At 41.2% G+C, this 14704-nt stretch overlaps 1 protein-coding gene across 1 annotated transcript; it reads left to right on the plus strand.

Annotated features, from left to right (window-relative positions):
* The first annotated feature begins 2910 nt into the window (after window positions 1-2910).
* Window positions 2911-9734, plus strand: LOC112843591 (natural killer cells antigen CD94-like). Its single transcript, XM_025902553.1, has 6 exons — window positions 2911-3051; window positions 3523-3645; window positions 5468-5533; window positions 5721-5872; window positions 5972-6063; window positions 9428-9734. Exons 1-6 carry the CDS (start codon window positions 3018-3020, stop codon window positions 9732-9734), a joined length of 774 nt encoding a protein of 257 aa, XP_025758338.1. The 5' UTR covers window positions 2911-3017.
* Window positions 9735-14704: the final 4970 nt, after the last annotated feature.

Consider the following 14704-nt stretch of genomic DNA (forward strand, 5'->3'; position numbering starts at 1 on the left):
CTGCATTACATTTGACTCTTGAATACTTTAGTATACAGAGAAGTTCGTGGTTTAAGGTGCCCAGGTCTTATGGCTGGAAAACAACTTCAAATCACTAACCATCCACTACTGGAATGACAGTTGGTATGAGGTCTTTGTGCTGATATGCTGTGTTGGTTTTTCACAAAGCTGGGCACTGTGTATTATGGTCAAATATCTGCCTTATCTAGAGAAATGCATGAGTTCTCCACCACTGACAGCCACTTATAAGTCTGCACCACACAGCTGTCTACCATACAAGGGGAGGAGAAGTGTTGCACACTTAAATAAAACCTTTGTGGCTTAATGTGTCAGCCTTTGGTGTACAATCTGCAAATATACAGACACAGTCCATCGTCACAGTGGACTGAAATATTTCAAAATCAACAAATACATCTTACAGTAGAATAAATGAAATCAAGATTAAAAGATGATTACAAACATAATGAGGATGACCACACATAATACTGTATTACACGTTTTGTAACCAGTCTCTTAACTCTTGCTAGGCCCAATACATTACAATGAGTGGCCCACTGTGTTTAGCCCTTGTAGACTGCTCATTTCAGGGCATACTCCCTCTTGTGGTAGAACGGAGGAATAACCATTCTTCCAGTACTACATTTCACTGGAGACTGGGGCACACATTATTTTGTGACAATTAAAGAAAATAATATTTTAACAATCTGAACACTGTAATGAAATAAAGGAGATGGCTTATTTACATACATGAAACACTCCTTGCCCTTATAGATGGACCTGAGCATTTCACACCAAACTTGCCATTGCACACTCCGGGCTCATCTTTACAAACGACTTTATTTTGGTTGCATGCATCATGCAACAGTGCAGTTTCCTACACAGTTACCGTTACCCAATCTACATTTATAATAACACTAAAAAATGACAAAATGAGAACAGCAGACATTTCAATAATGACCATTTTAAGGAATTGAACATTATTTATTGAAGTACTGAGTTTGAGCAATGAACTATTCAGATGGAGCTGCATAGCAGAGTAGAGCCTAACAGTGGCAGGAAGTAGGCAAGGGCCCTCTGGAGTCTAGATGCTGGTGGTGGCAGAGATGAAGCAGGTTAATACTTGGATGAGGAACTTATTTTGGCCAGGATAACTTGGAGATGAGATGAAGGCAGGCTTACGGTGGGTAATAAAATCAGAGTGGATCAGAGTGAAGATGACAGAATTAAGTTACAACATGGGAAAGTAAAAGTGATGTAAAGAATAGACTAACAGCACAAAAACACCCATGAACGCAGGCAGATGAGTGAATACAGAGCTTCCTTACTGAATGTATGTGTAAGCATCATTACTAATGCAAACTGAGCTAAGTAAAAATGAAGAGTAGATGGCAGCAATGCACATCTGCAACAACCAGTTGTAGAATAACCAGCCTGTCCAGCACAGAGGATAAACCGCAGAGCAGGTTAATGTGGGAAACGTGTGTTGGCATGAATCTCCTCGACAAGTTTAAGTAATCAGATTACTTTTAAAGGTGAAATCAGATTACTCAAGTAATCAGATTACCCCTTATGGTGTACTCAAATTATATTTTATCATCACTGGAGGAACTTTGATCTATTCTTCTCTGCAGAGTTCTTTTAATTCAGCCACATTAGCAAAGTGCCAAAGCAACTTACATGTTTACATGTTTATTTTTGAGACACTCAGATGTTGACTTACGCTTTGGATAACTGTCCTGCTACATCACTGTGCTGTATTGCTTTATTTTTTCTTGTATTTTGGTTTCTGTTAATGTTGGTGAATAAAGGCCTGGTTAGTCTGCACCTCATCTCCGCCTCGAGCCTCCTATTTTAATCCAGCAGATGGTCTTGATTCAGTTATTAAAGCTCCATCTAGAGGACAGAGGCAGCAGCTACAGTTTGTACATTAATGGGGTTGTTTTTCAGGAGCTGGGCCCGGGCCCTGAGTTCTAGTGAAAGGAACTCTTAACGCTTCAGCTCTTTGTGGGAAGAGTTTGTGGCTGGCCCCTTCCTGTTCCAACATCACTGCTGCCAGTGCACAAAGCAAGGTCCATATAGACATTTATAAGTGAGTTTGGTGTGGAAGAACTTGACTGTCTGCACAGAGTCTTGACCTGAACTCAATAAAACACCTTTCGGATGAAAATGGGATGTCACTCAAGTTCATTGTTGTCATAAGCAGACAACAATGTAATGGTAAAAAGAAAACTTTGGAGAGCAGTTGTGACTACATGACTACAGGATGCAGTGTGAGTGAGATTGACAGCTGGTAGTTTTAGCTGAGCTTTTCTTTCGCTGAGACCACAAGGCCAGTAAAGGTAGAAGATGACCTGAAGAGGATAGTGAGTTATCAACCATGCATGCATGTATAGTTAATTAAAATGTAAAATCCACAATTTAAAAGAGAATCCTCTCTGGAAAATGATTACATGGTTTTCGTCTATTGGGTTTTTCCTGTTTTATTTTGAAGGCTACTTTTCCTTTTTGTTCCTTATCCACTGTGAGGTCATATTTTGAATTTAGCAGCTCTCCATGCCTAATTCCTGGTGATGTCAGTTTTTTGTGTTAGGAAGGGGAAAAGAGATGAAGGTTGTGAGTCCTGCAATCAAACTCTGGAGTAGATTGCAGCGCCTGCAGGGCTGTGGTCCTTGTGGTATTTTTATTAATTTACAAACGAACGGTTGTTTCCATGAAATGTATAAAAATGGATTTTGTGAAAAAGTGTTATTCAAATATGAGGAAGTAGACTGTGGATGAAGTCTCCTCCCCGTTTTCATGATTCATGAGAAAGTTGTGAAACATGAAAATGAGGTACAGTGTTTCTTTTGAACAGCCTAAAGAGAAGAGCAAACATAGCTTCAGGAGAAATATCGCCAAATACTTGTTTTTCTTCTATTGTCAAAAGCTTCAGTAAAACATAAATCTTTATTAAAATTCTTCTATTATTCAGAGACAGCTGGACTAATTCTGAACTCAGGATCTTTAAGTCTGAAACGATGAGCCATTCAGACAGTGGCAATGTGGGGGAAGGTAAAGACGACTTTTCTTTTGTTCTGTATAAAAGCTATTTGAACACAATATGTTTATTCTGGAATTAAAACAGGATCATCTGCACATATCTTAAAATCTGTCATCATGCTGCAAGTCTATAGATGATGATATTTACTCTGCACATTTGCAAAATATAAGCATTCAGACTTTGTTCAGTTTTATTGGTAGGAGAAAATGCCAAGACAGACATTTAATTGTAAGTTTAAAGTGACTTAGAAAATGATAAAAAGAGGAACGATTGAGGCTTGTGATGTATTTGACATGTGGTTATCCCTTATTTAGCATGTCAGTGTTTCTTTGCAGCTGTGGTCCTCCAAGCTGTAAATGCTATAACTCATAAATACTGGATCATTACTAATAAATATTTCAGTGTCCTTTTACCTGTACACAGCTACATTATTTTGTGTTATTTAATTAATCCACCCTCTGTCTCCTCTAAATATTCAACAGATGAAGTTTTTGAACCTCAACATGAACAAGTAAACAGAGGGTCAAAGGTCACCACAAAAATAGGGGCGGTGGTGGTTGTCTGTGTTCTCCTGGCAACTGCTGTCTTTTTGACGTTCTGCTTCTGTGAGTTTAAACACTTTTATTCATAAACTTTATTTAAAGTCAATAACATTTCTGATCTGCTTTAAACTACCAAAGAAACAGAATTTATATGTGCTGTTAGCTCACAAATGCACTGGCCATCTTCTGACTTCAGCACGTTATTGCAGCCACAGGAAGTCTGTGAAGAGATGATTTCACGCTCATAAAATACAAAATCACATCTGACATGAAAGATACATGAAAGTCAATACACAAGACAATTCACACACACACAAGACATGAAACCATTGGCAAGAGTGTTGGTTTGCAGCTCACGTTTAATTAAAACTAGCAACAAAAATTGTTATTCACAATATATGTGACTCCCTACATTTTTCTTTTTTTATTTAACTCCCACTGTCATTGTGGTATTTTAAAATGCTGTTTCATCTCCCTGAAGAACACCTACTTCCTCAAAATGTCTTGCTTACCTCATGGCACACCCGTTAAGAACCACTGGGCCAACATACAATAAAGCTTAAGCTCTTAAGCAACATAGATGGTCAAATTTGTATTTATTAAAGTTAATAAAACCTGTCAAAAATTCATAATGTTTTACTTTACATTAAATAATTTTTATAGTATTTTATGTTCATATATTTAACTTATTCTTCTTCATGGTTCTCATGCAACACACTGGTAGCTGTCAGTAAAAGATAACTGTCTGACTTACCATTTATTTTTAACATATTAATTATATTAATTTTTAATATTAGCATAAACATACAAATTATATAAAATTTAAAATTAAAACACATGATTTTACCAAACAGTTATATAATAAAATACTTTATTCATTCATACTGCATTCAGTTAATGAAATATTAATTCATAACTAAAAAATATGAAAATTGTGTTATAACATATCTATAATAGGTTATGACATAATCAAAATATGTCAGAAATTTATTACCGGTTTTAGTACCTGATGAATGTAATTTTGACAGGATGTTTTGTTAAATATTCTTTATCACACTCACACCAAATCTGAAGGAATTCACTAACTACTTCGTTGCAGCATATCAGTGATGTCCAAGACAAAATAAACACATCAATAAATAAAGAAGATTTTAAGCTGAACCAAAATCAGCCAAGTTACTCTACTCTCTGTTTATATGGATATATTGTTTACATGCTACCAAAGCCTGCTCATATGTGAACAAAATCGTGACTACAAGTTTGCTGAAATAATAGCGGTTCTAGTAATAAGACCTTCTCCTTGGCTATTGACCCTGGAAAATCAAAGGCAGATATTCTTTACAGAGATTAAGTGAAGCCAAAAACAGTACTGACTGAGTTGCATTTTTTTTCTTATTTAAGTGTTTGAGCTTTTGAAAACCAAGGAAATGCTCAGAAAAATTGAATTGGATCGGGGAAGTTTTAAAATTCATGTCACGGTTAATAAAATGAGACTCCTACACTGCAATTGTGGACTTTGAATTTTGTTTATGACCTCTGGAATTTAATCACATAACACGATATTTCTCCTAAACTTTTACTTTCCCAACATTCATTTTCTGTTCTGTTTTTTCTGTTTTTTTGTTTGTTTTGTTTTAGTTTTATTTTTTTCAGAGAGATAGCCTGAAATCAAACCATGCAATACAGTGACGCCCACATGTCCATTGCAGCCTGAAATTAAAATGAATAAGTTATTAACTTGTCGCCATGACTTGTATCTGCAGAAAGAGATGGAATAAAAACATATACAGGATCAAAAGAGCATCCTGCTACCCCAGAATAAAAAAAGAGGTGATTGCTGAAAAATTTATTGAGTAAACTTTTTTAAATTTCTTTTTCATAACAGTAACACAACCTTGCAGCACAATAAAGCCTACAACCACAACCTCACAACCTCCTGAAGTAAACATGAGTAAGTTTTAGATTTTGTCTTTGACATGTTTTTTATCCTGTGATTGAAATAAAGTTGATGGACTGTCAGAAATGATAAGATAAACTGTAACTGCAGGACAGAGGAACCTCCTTCTGCCTCCAAATCACACAAACATAAACATGATTTGTTGCACCTGAAGATATATCTTCCTGTAATCTCTTCAAAGATGAACCATGTTATAAATGTGAGGATGACTGGAAGGAACATGGAGGAAATTTCTATTACTTCTCCACCAATTCATCCTCCTGGAATGAGAGCAGAACTGTATGTAAAAGTAAGGGAGGAGACCTGGTTAAGATAGACAGTGAAGAAGAGCAGGTATAAAACATTTCTGCAGGTTCATGTTCTCACCCTGATGTTTCATCATCACACGACTGAAAGATTCCCAAAATAATTTAATCAAATGTTCCTGTTTAGAATTTCTTGAGGAAAAATGTTCAACAACAAAAGGAGATACATGACATCCCTTTCTGGATCGGACTGACAAACTTAGCAGAAGAGGGCAGATGGTTGTGGGTGGATGGCTCCCCACTAAATGAAAGTTTTGATTCAATCCAATTAGATTATACTACGATCGATCGAAGTATAATCTATAATCGATCGATCTATCTATCGATCGATCGATAGATAGATAGATAGATAGATAGATAGATAGATAGATAGATAGATAGATAGATAGATAGATAGATAGATAGATAGATAGCAAAAATCAGACAATCCCAGTAGCATTTTATTAAAGTGAGTGAGGAGGTAAGTGGAAAGTGAAGAAAGAGAAGAAACACACACAGAGACCAGGACAGAACACAAACACAGGGAAAGAGAAGACAAATTTTATGACATCCAATAGTGTCATATAAAAAGACTAAACACATTACAAAAACACTTTTGTTCATTTCCAGAATCAAAGTTCAGGTTTTACTTACTTACTTTACTTGACTCTTAACATTCTTTCTGTTTTTCATCCTTTAGTTTGACATTTTGGAAGTTTTTTGAGCCCGATGATTGGAAAGGGAAAGATCCTGATGGAGAGGACTGTGGGAGGATGGGGCCAGTTCCTGCAAAAGATCTCGTAGAAGTATTTGTGAGAAATCAGTGTGTTTGTGTGTGTCTAAAGTTCAGTTCAGCATAATAAAAACAGTGGAAGTAAAGGACACATTGAGACAATTTTTCTAACGCTAATGCTGCAAACATTTAAAGCTTCCATTCAGAAATGTTTAAAGAAAAGAAATGTGTATGTGTCTAAAATTCAGGTCAGCATGTTTTTGTTTTTTTTAAACAACTTGAGTAGAGTATGTAAAGCTAATACCACAAACATTTAAAACTGCCTTTCAGAAAAGCTCAATGAAGAAAAAAATCTGTATCATGTATAATAAAATAAATGTGAATAAATATTATGTGTGCAATGTTTTCTTATTCATCTATTATCTCTTGATGTGACTGAACTGGTGTTATGCACCTAAAGACAAATGAGGATCAGAAGTATGCCGCATGTCGACATCTGAAACTTTTGCCTGTAAGAAACTTAAACTACATAAACCGACTTCATTATTACTCAATCAACTCAGGAGGGGAAAGTAGTGCTCTACTCACACGGTGTGTACTGCAGGTGGGGAAGTTTTGACTTCTATTGAAGACATAATCTGGAGGTGGAAGGAATACTTTGTGGACTTCCTTAATCCCACTGACATGCCTTTGCTAGAGGAAGCAGAGTCTGGGGAAGAGGGGGACAACTCGCCCATCACTAGGGGCAAGGTTACTGAAGAAGTTAAACAACTCCTTTGTGGCAGGCCCCATGTAGGGGATGAGCTACAGCCCCTGAGTTCCTGAAATGATCTAGATCAGGGGTGTCAAACTCCAGGCCTTGAGGTCTGGTGTCCTGCAGGTTTTAGATATCACCCTGTTTCAACACACCTGAATCAAATGATTAGTTCATTGCCAGGATTCTGGAGAACTTTAAAACATGATGAGGAGGTAATTTAGCCATTTAAGTCAGCTGTGTTGGATCAAGGACACATCTAAAACCTGCAGGACACCGGCCCTCGAGGCCTGGAGTTCGACACCTGTAATCTAGATGTTGTAGAGCAGTCTTGCTTGACATGCTTCTGCAATATCGCATAAAGATCTGGGGTGGTGCCACTGGACTGGCAAATTGGGGTATTAGTTCCCATCTTTAAGAAGGGCTGTGCTCAATCTATAGGGATCACACTCCTGAGCCTCCCAAGGATGTCTACTCACAGGTACTGGAAAGAGTTTGTTCATTAGTTGAACCTCAGATCTAAGAGGAACAATAGGGTTTTCTTCCAGGTCGCAAACTCTGGACGAGCATGGGTGAGAGTGTGTGGGAGTTTGCCAAACAGGGTTCAATGCCCTGTTCAAGTCCACAAAATACAGGTTGTGGAACTGAAAAAGACATTCGACCGCATACCTCAGGGTATCCTGTCGAGGGGGCTCCAGGATTCTGGGTTGTCTGGCCATGTAGGTCTGAAGGAATGGCCCTCCGCTGAAAAAGGGTGGAGCACCCACTCTGGGTCAGGAAGAAGTTGCTGCCCCAAGTGGAAGAGTTTCGTGGGACCTTGTTCACAAGTGAGGGAAGTTTGGAGTGGGAGTGGTCACAGCTGCTGTAATGCTGACACTGACACTGCTGACCTACAGTCACGAGTTCTGGATAGTGACTGAAAGAATGAGATTGTGGATATAAGCAGCAGAAATTAGCTTTCTCTGAAGGGTGGCTGGCCTCTCCCTCACAGACAGGGTGAGGAGATCAGCCATTTGAGACGGGCTCAGAGTAGAGCCGCTACTCCTTGTCATGGTCCTGGGCCATGTTGGCCCAGTATTCTTAGTTTTCATGTATTTTGTTCCTTATTTAGGCCATGCTTCCTGGGTTGCTCTGTTACGTTGTTCCTTATGTGTTTTCCCCTTGTGACTCTTACCCCCTGTGTGCCCCTCTGTGTATCTGTGAGCCCTCATCTCTCCTTGTGTTTTATTCCATGTTTTCCCCAGCCCGTTATGTCTGTGCTCTCCCCGTGCTCTCTCTCCTCCTGTCTGAACCTCTACTTCCTGTTTTACTTTGACAGTCTCCTGTCAGTGTTGCGTTTAGTCCTGCCATGTCTTGTTATGATTATCAGTGTCACCTGTGTTCCCCGTGTGCTCCCACTTCCCTCGTTACCCCTCTGTGTATTTATGTCTGCGTCTCCCTCAGTTCTGTGTCGCGTTCTCCCTCATGACTGTGTGCCCCTCCGTGTGATTCCTCGTTAGTCAGTTCCTTAGTACTTCCCAGTTTAGTATCATATTATTTTGTATTGCCTTTATCTTTTGTCAGCAATAAAGCTGTATTTTGAGTTCAGTCCTGTTTTCCCGTGAGCTTGCGTTTGGGTCCTCATCCTGCCTGCACACAGCCGAATCATGACACTCCTTCTCGTTAAAAGGAGACAGTTGAGGTGTTTCAGGCATCTGATCAGGACACCCCTTGGGTGAGGTATTCTGGGCATGTCCTACCTGGAGGAGGCCAGTGGTTAGACCCAGGACACACTGGGGAGATTATATCTGTTGGCTAGCCTGAGAAAGCTTCTGTGTTCCCCCGGATAACCTGGAAGTGGTGGCTGGGGAGAGGGAGATGTGGGTTTCTCTGCATTGGTTGCTGCCCCCGCGACCTGGCCTCAAATAAGCAGGCAAGCGGGTGGGCGGACAGGCGGATAGACAGACGGACAGACAGACGGACAGACGGACGGACAGACGGACGGACAGATGACGAACAGGTGGATGGGTGGATGGAGAAGTTGTAAAAACGTAAAAACGTGTAACTGATCAACTGTAGATCAACAGTTTATTTGAAAAATTCCATTCAAAATTCAGCAATTTCACCTCTTGTTATAGGCCATATAGCCAGTTGCTTAAAGAAGGCTCAGCAGCGGCTGGATTCCTCCATGTCCTGAGGAAGAATAACCTGGACCAGAAGCTGCTGGCCTTCAACTGCTCCTCTGTGGAGCGCATGCTCTCCTACTGCCTGGGTGTTTGGTACTCAGGGGCCACTACTGAGAACAGGAAGGCTGCGCTGAGGGTAATTAGCACCGCCATCACCAGATCCTTCTGTCACAGGAAAACCAGAGCCATCACAGGTGACTCCTTGCAATCTGCCCACCACCTGTTTGACCCGCTGCCCTGTGGTCGGTGCCTCAGGTAAATCAGGTCCTACACCTCCAGACTCACAAACAGCTTCTTTCCCTGTGCCATTCAGACTGTCAATAAACACTATTTTCCCATACACCACCCTGCCCACCACCCTCATTAATCTAAGCCATGGTTTGAGTAAAGGATGAGATAAGGGTTACAGGAGCAAGTCTGTGACCCTCATAACCCAGACCACTCACACACTGTTGTAAAGGCTCACCTTTCAGCACATTCACTTCACCAGATGCACCTTGTTTCTTTTCCTCACCTTTGATTGGGTGTGGTGCTTGGCCTTAATTGCACTCACCTCTCACTCGTTATATAAGGACTGCACTCACCTACCCCTCACTCTTTCTTCACTCCCACATGGGGCGGCAGCTGAGGTGAGTTTCTGTTTGAGTCTCCTGAGTTCATGTATTATTTTGAGTTACTTAAATCATACTTTATTTCCTTTCAGAGATAGCAGTCCATGTGTGTCTTTCCTTTCTTTACCCATTATTCAATAAAAGGACAAAACCTGCAAATGACTGATGACTGCTTAATCTCATTCTAATCGGATGAGCCCATGATGATGACTACTTAAACCCTGAGCCTTCCTTACTCCAAAACATGGTCCTCCGAGCCGGAGTAGTGTTATCATCATGGATTCACAGCAGCCATTGACTGAAGATTTGAGAAGTTCTGGTCGTGAAAGGCGACCTCCTACCCACCTGCAGTATGACGTTCAGTACCCTGGAGGTATAAGTGCTAGATGTGATGCAGAGAGTCAAACAGAATGCCAGCATAGTGACACAGACACACATGGGCTGCAGGATCCTGACGGAGAGTCAGAAAGTCAACCAGAGACATCCCCTGCTCCTTTACCCACCAGTCAAGATGAGGTGATGAGGGAACTCCTGGTGACGATGAGGGAGATTAGGCAATTTATGATTCAGTTATCTCCTCCCCATTCTCGCAGTTCCTCCAGATCTTCAATTCACACTGTCTCATCTGATGAAAGCAAATCCTCTGTATGCGGTTTACAAGCCATTCCCCAAACGCATCAGCAACATGAGCAGTTCCCAGTGATTGATCCAGCAACATGTCAATCACCCTCTCAGCCCCCACAGGTTAGCCACCACTCTGGTGCAGTTCCGGCTGCTAGCCCTCCTGTCCCTAATTCAACAATATTAGATGCTGCAGTTCCTTCAAGTGGTTTGCCTAGACCAGTTTTTCCTACACCAGACGAGACTCCTTTTAATTTCCTGGCCACACCACTGCAAGGTCCCCACCAGATTTCATGTGTTCAACCTGCTGTTCCTCTAGATGAAGACCCCGCTCAACCTCTCGTTTGCATTCCAGAACCAAGGCAGCACCTTCCTGTAAAGCTGCAACCAGCTACATCCAATGGCTTACATGAACAGAAACCTTTGGTACCTGTTACTGCTAGCTCGGGTCACTCCTCTAGCATTAGAACACATTTGTATAAGCTTGAGGGTCCTTCTTTCCCAGACCTTACCAGTGAAGATGAAATCCAGTATAGGCTGTTACGAATGGCCCTTACTAACCTGCTTGACCCTCATGAGACAGAGCATTTCAAGTATCATGTCCTTCTCGATCATCTGAAAGTAGACCAAGCTAAACGGTTAGCTCTTGCCTTTTCCTACGCTCCTGACCCATACACTCAAGCCATCAAAGCCCTTGATGAGCGTTATGGGGCAACCAAGACAGCTGGCATTGAAAGAGCTAAAGAATATTCTGGAACTGCCTCCTATCAGAGCAGGTGATGGTCAGAGTCTTGATAACTTTGCTCTTCGTGTGCAAGCTTTAGTTGGTTTGCTTAGCACTATGGGTGATCAAGGACAGACAGAACTAAATTGTGGCTCCCATGTCGATTGCCTACTTGAAAAGTTGCCCGCAGAGCATTCCAGTCGCTTCAAACGGCACATTTACAGGGAACAAGGAGATATGATGTATGACTTACCTTTGTTCTCGTCCTGGTTGCAAATGGAGTGCAAGTGTCAACCAAGAAAGGACAGTCCTGTTTCATCCTTTAACCAGCCACGACCTGCCCGTAAGTACACCTCTCCACTCACAACAATATTACATGGGACAAATGCATCCGATCCTGTACAGGCAACACAACCCATCATAATGACTAAGGCAAGATGTGCATATTGCTGCTCACCTGAACACCACATTAGCAAGTGCCCTGAGTTCATTAACAAGACAAAGGATGAGAAAATAAACTGGATAAAGAGAAACAACCGGTGTTGGCGTTGTGCTAGAACTCATCAGGCTGCAAAGTGTGATCTGAGGAAAGCATGTACCTCCTGCATGGGACGACATCTACAGATCCTGTGTGAGGTGAATCAGAGACCTAGAACTGAAGTTAATCCTGTAGTGAGTACACTGTACTTTGATAAACCTATTGACTGTCTCAGTGTACTATTAAAAGTTGTGAAAGTGCTCCTGCGAAATGGCAAAAGAACTCTTGAAACATATGCAGTACTTGACGATGACTCCCAACGTACCATGCTTCTGACATCAGCAGCTCAGCATCTCCACCTAACTGGGAAAGCTGAAAAATTATCACTCAGAACTGTCCATCAAGAAGTTGAAACTATTCAAGGTTCTTCTGTGAGTTTCAAGATTTCTCCCATCGCACATCCAGAGTAAACTTACACAGTTAATAATGCCTTCACTACAAGTCACTTAGTACTTTCAGACCACACCTACCCCGTATCATCTCTCCAACGGAGATACAAGCATCTCCAAGGTATCCCATTAACCTTTATTAACAAAGCAGCTCCACTACTGCTCATAGGCTCTGATCATACCCACCTTATTACGCCTATTGCACCAGTTGGACATGGACCATTTGGATCTCCTTCAGCAGTCAAAACCCGCTTAGGATGGACACTTCAAGGTCCGATCACAGACTTCCAACCCCAGAGCAGTTCCACGCATGCCCAATGTTTGTTCACATCTTCCAGTTCAGGTTCAGGAGAACCGCTCCAGCACATCCTCGTGTCCGCTGATGGCTCTGAATTCATTCAGCCACCTCCTACTCTACCATCAGCAGTACCTACGTTGTCACCTGCAGTGCCGCTATCACCAGTTCCACCGCCTGTGGCTGCCATTCCGCCAGTGGTCAGGGCACCGCCTGCTCCTGGATCACCTGGTCCTGCCCCTGCCAAGTCCCGTAAATTGCCCCCAGCATCTGCAAAACTGCCCGACGGTCTGCAGGTCTGGGCCTGCAGCTGCATCCCACGCGGTTGGCATTTGGACCTGCTTTGCCGCCACCGCTGGCTACATGGTCAGCCCCCTGAACCGTCTGGCCTGCATTGTCGACTTCCAGGTCGACCCCCAAACCTATATCAGACCTGTAGCATGTCTGATTCCTCTGCCCCCGCTTCGTGAAAAAGAGTATCTCTAATCCTTTGAACATATTTCTCAGTAGAAATATGGGGGCGGCTGTTGTAAAGGCTCACCTTTCAGCACATTCACTTCACCAGATGGACCTTGTTTCTTTTCCTCACCTTTGATTGGGTGTGGTGCTTGGCCTTAATTGCACTCACCTGTCACTCGTTATATAAGGACTGCACTCACCTACCCCTCACTCTTTCTTCACTCCCACATGGGGCGGCAGCTGAGGTGAGTTTCTGTTTGAGTCTCCTGAGTTCATGTATTATTTTGAGTTACTTAAATCATACTTTATTTCCTTTCAGAGATAGCAGTCCATGTGTGTCTTTCCTTTCTTTACCCATTATTCAATAAAAGAACAAAACCTGCAAATGACTGATGACTGCTTAATCTCATTCTAATCGGATGAGCCCATGATGATGACTACTTAAACCCTGAGCCTTCTTTACTCCAAAACACACACGGACTCTATTCAGACCAAGTCTTTACTCATGAGCCCTTTGCAACTCATTCTCTAATGTGTGTGTCTCTTATTATTGCTATTTATTTCTGCTGTCTACTATTTATATTTGATTCTACCACAGTTGGCAGTTCAAATATTTTATTATATAGTTTGAGAAATTGTTTATTTCTCAAACTGAGTGCAAGTTTTCCTCAGATGGATGAGCATGCAATCATATGGCACATAGCTGAGAGCGGCTGGTTCGAGTCCGACCCGCGGCCTTTTATTGGACACATTTCACTGCATGTTGTACTTGTATAACTACGCATGTGACAAATAAAGGATCTTGAATCTTATACTTTTTTTCCTACTGCACAATCCATGGAAAATACATCTATAAAATATGTGTTTTAAGGAGCAAGTGTTCACTTAACATTTCAAAATGACAAAAAACACAGAAATGGAACAGAAAGTTGCAGAAAGTTTTTCCAAATTTGGCTCTGGACTAAAAGTCGACCAGCATCTCTTCAGTGACCTTGATGATGTTATAGTTAGTTTCATAGTTTCAAATGAAAGGAAACTAAAAGTGTTCTTCAAGTCAAATCTTCATGTTTAACACTTAACAGAAGCTATTTTACATAAAGAACCTTATAACAAATATTTAAAGTCAGTCTTAAGGCTCATCTGTCTACCAAAGAATTATCTGCAATAATACAAAGTGATTTTTTTTCTATGGTTTGTCAAAGCTTGAGTAAAACATGAATTCTACAGAATAAAGGTTTTTGTCCAGTTCTGATATCAGGATGTCAAAGCCTGGCATGATGAGCCATCCAAGATGAGCTACACAGGAGGTAATAAAATTCATGTGGTGAAAAATCAACTGACAGCTGAAGAAGACGGCACTTTAGTCAAAATGGACTGATCACCAGACAACCACTAATCTGGACAATGCTGCAAGGTATTGCTTTTTGCTGGTATGCAGGGATAACATATTATCTGCACACAAATTAAAACAAAACTTGAGATCGCGTTCAGTGTATCTGAACATTTAGTACAGCAAAGAAAAAACAAACAAGGAGGGGCTAATTCTTAGATTATGCGATAATTTAACTTGTGGTTTCCTCAGCCACCCATGT

The sequence above is a fragment of the Oreochromis niloticus genome, linkage group LG22 (assembly GCF_001858045.2).
Source record: "Oreochromis niloticus isolate F11D_XX linkage group LG22, O_niloticus_UMD_NMBU, whole genome shotgun sequence".
NCBI lineage: Eukaryota > Metazoa > Chordata > Actinopteri > Cichliformes > Cichlidae > Oreochromis > Oreochromis niloticus.

Bases quoted from the DNA above. Each gene is read 5' to 3' on its own strand.
- LOC112843591 (XM_025902553.1), top strand. From the start codon at position 3,018: ATGAGCCATTCAGACAGTGGCAATGTGGGGGAAG. The intron at 5,534-5,720 runs GTAAGTTTTAGA...ATCTCTTCAAAG, and splicing joins ACCTCCTGAAGTAAACATGA to ATGAACCATGTTATAAATGT. The intron at 6,064-9,427 runs GTTGTGGGTGGA...CTCTTGTTATAG, and splicing joins TTAGCAGAAGAGGGCAGATG to GCCATATAGCCAGTTGCTTA.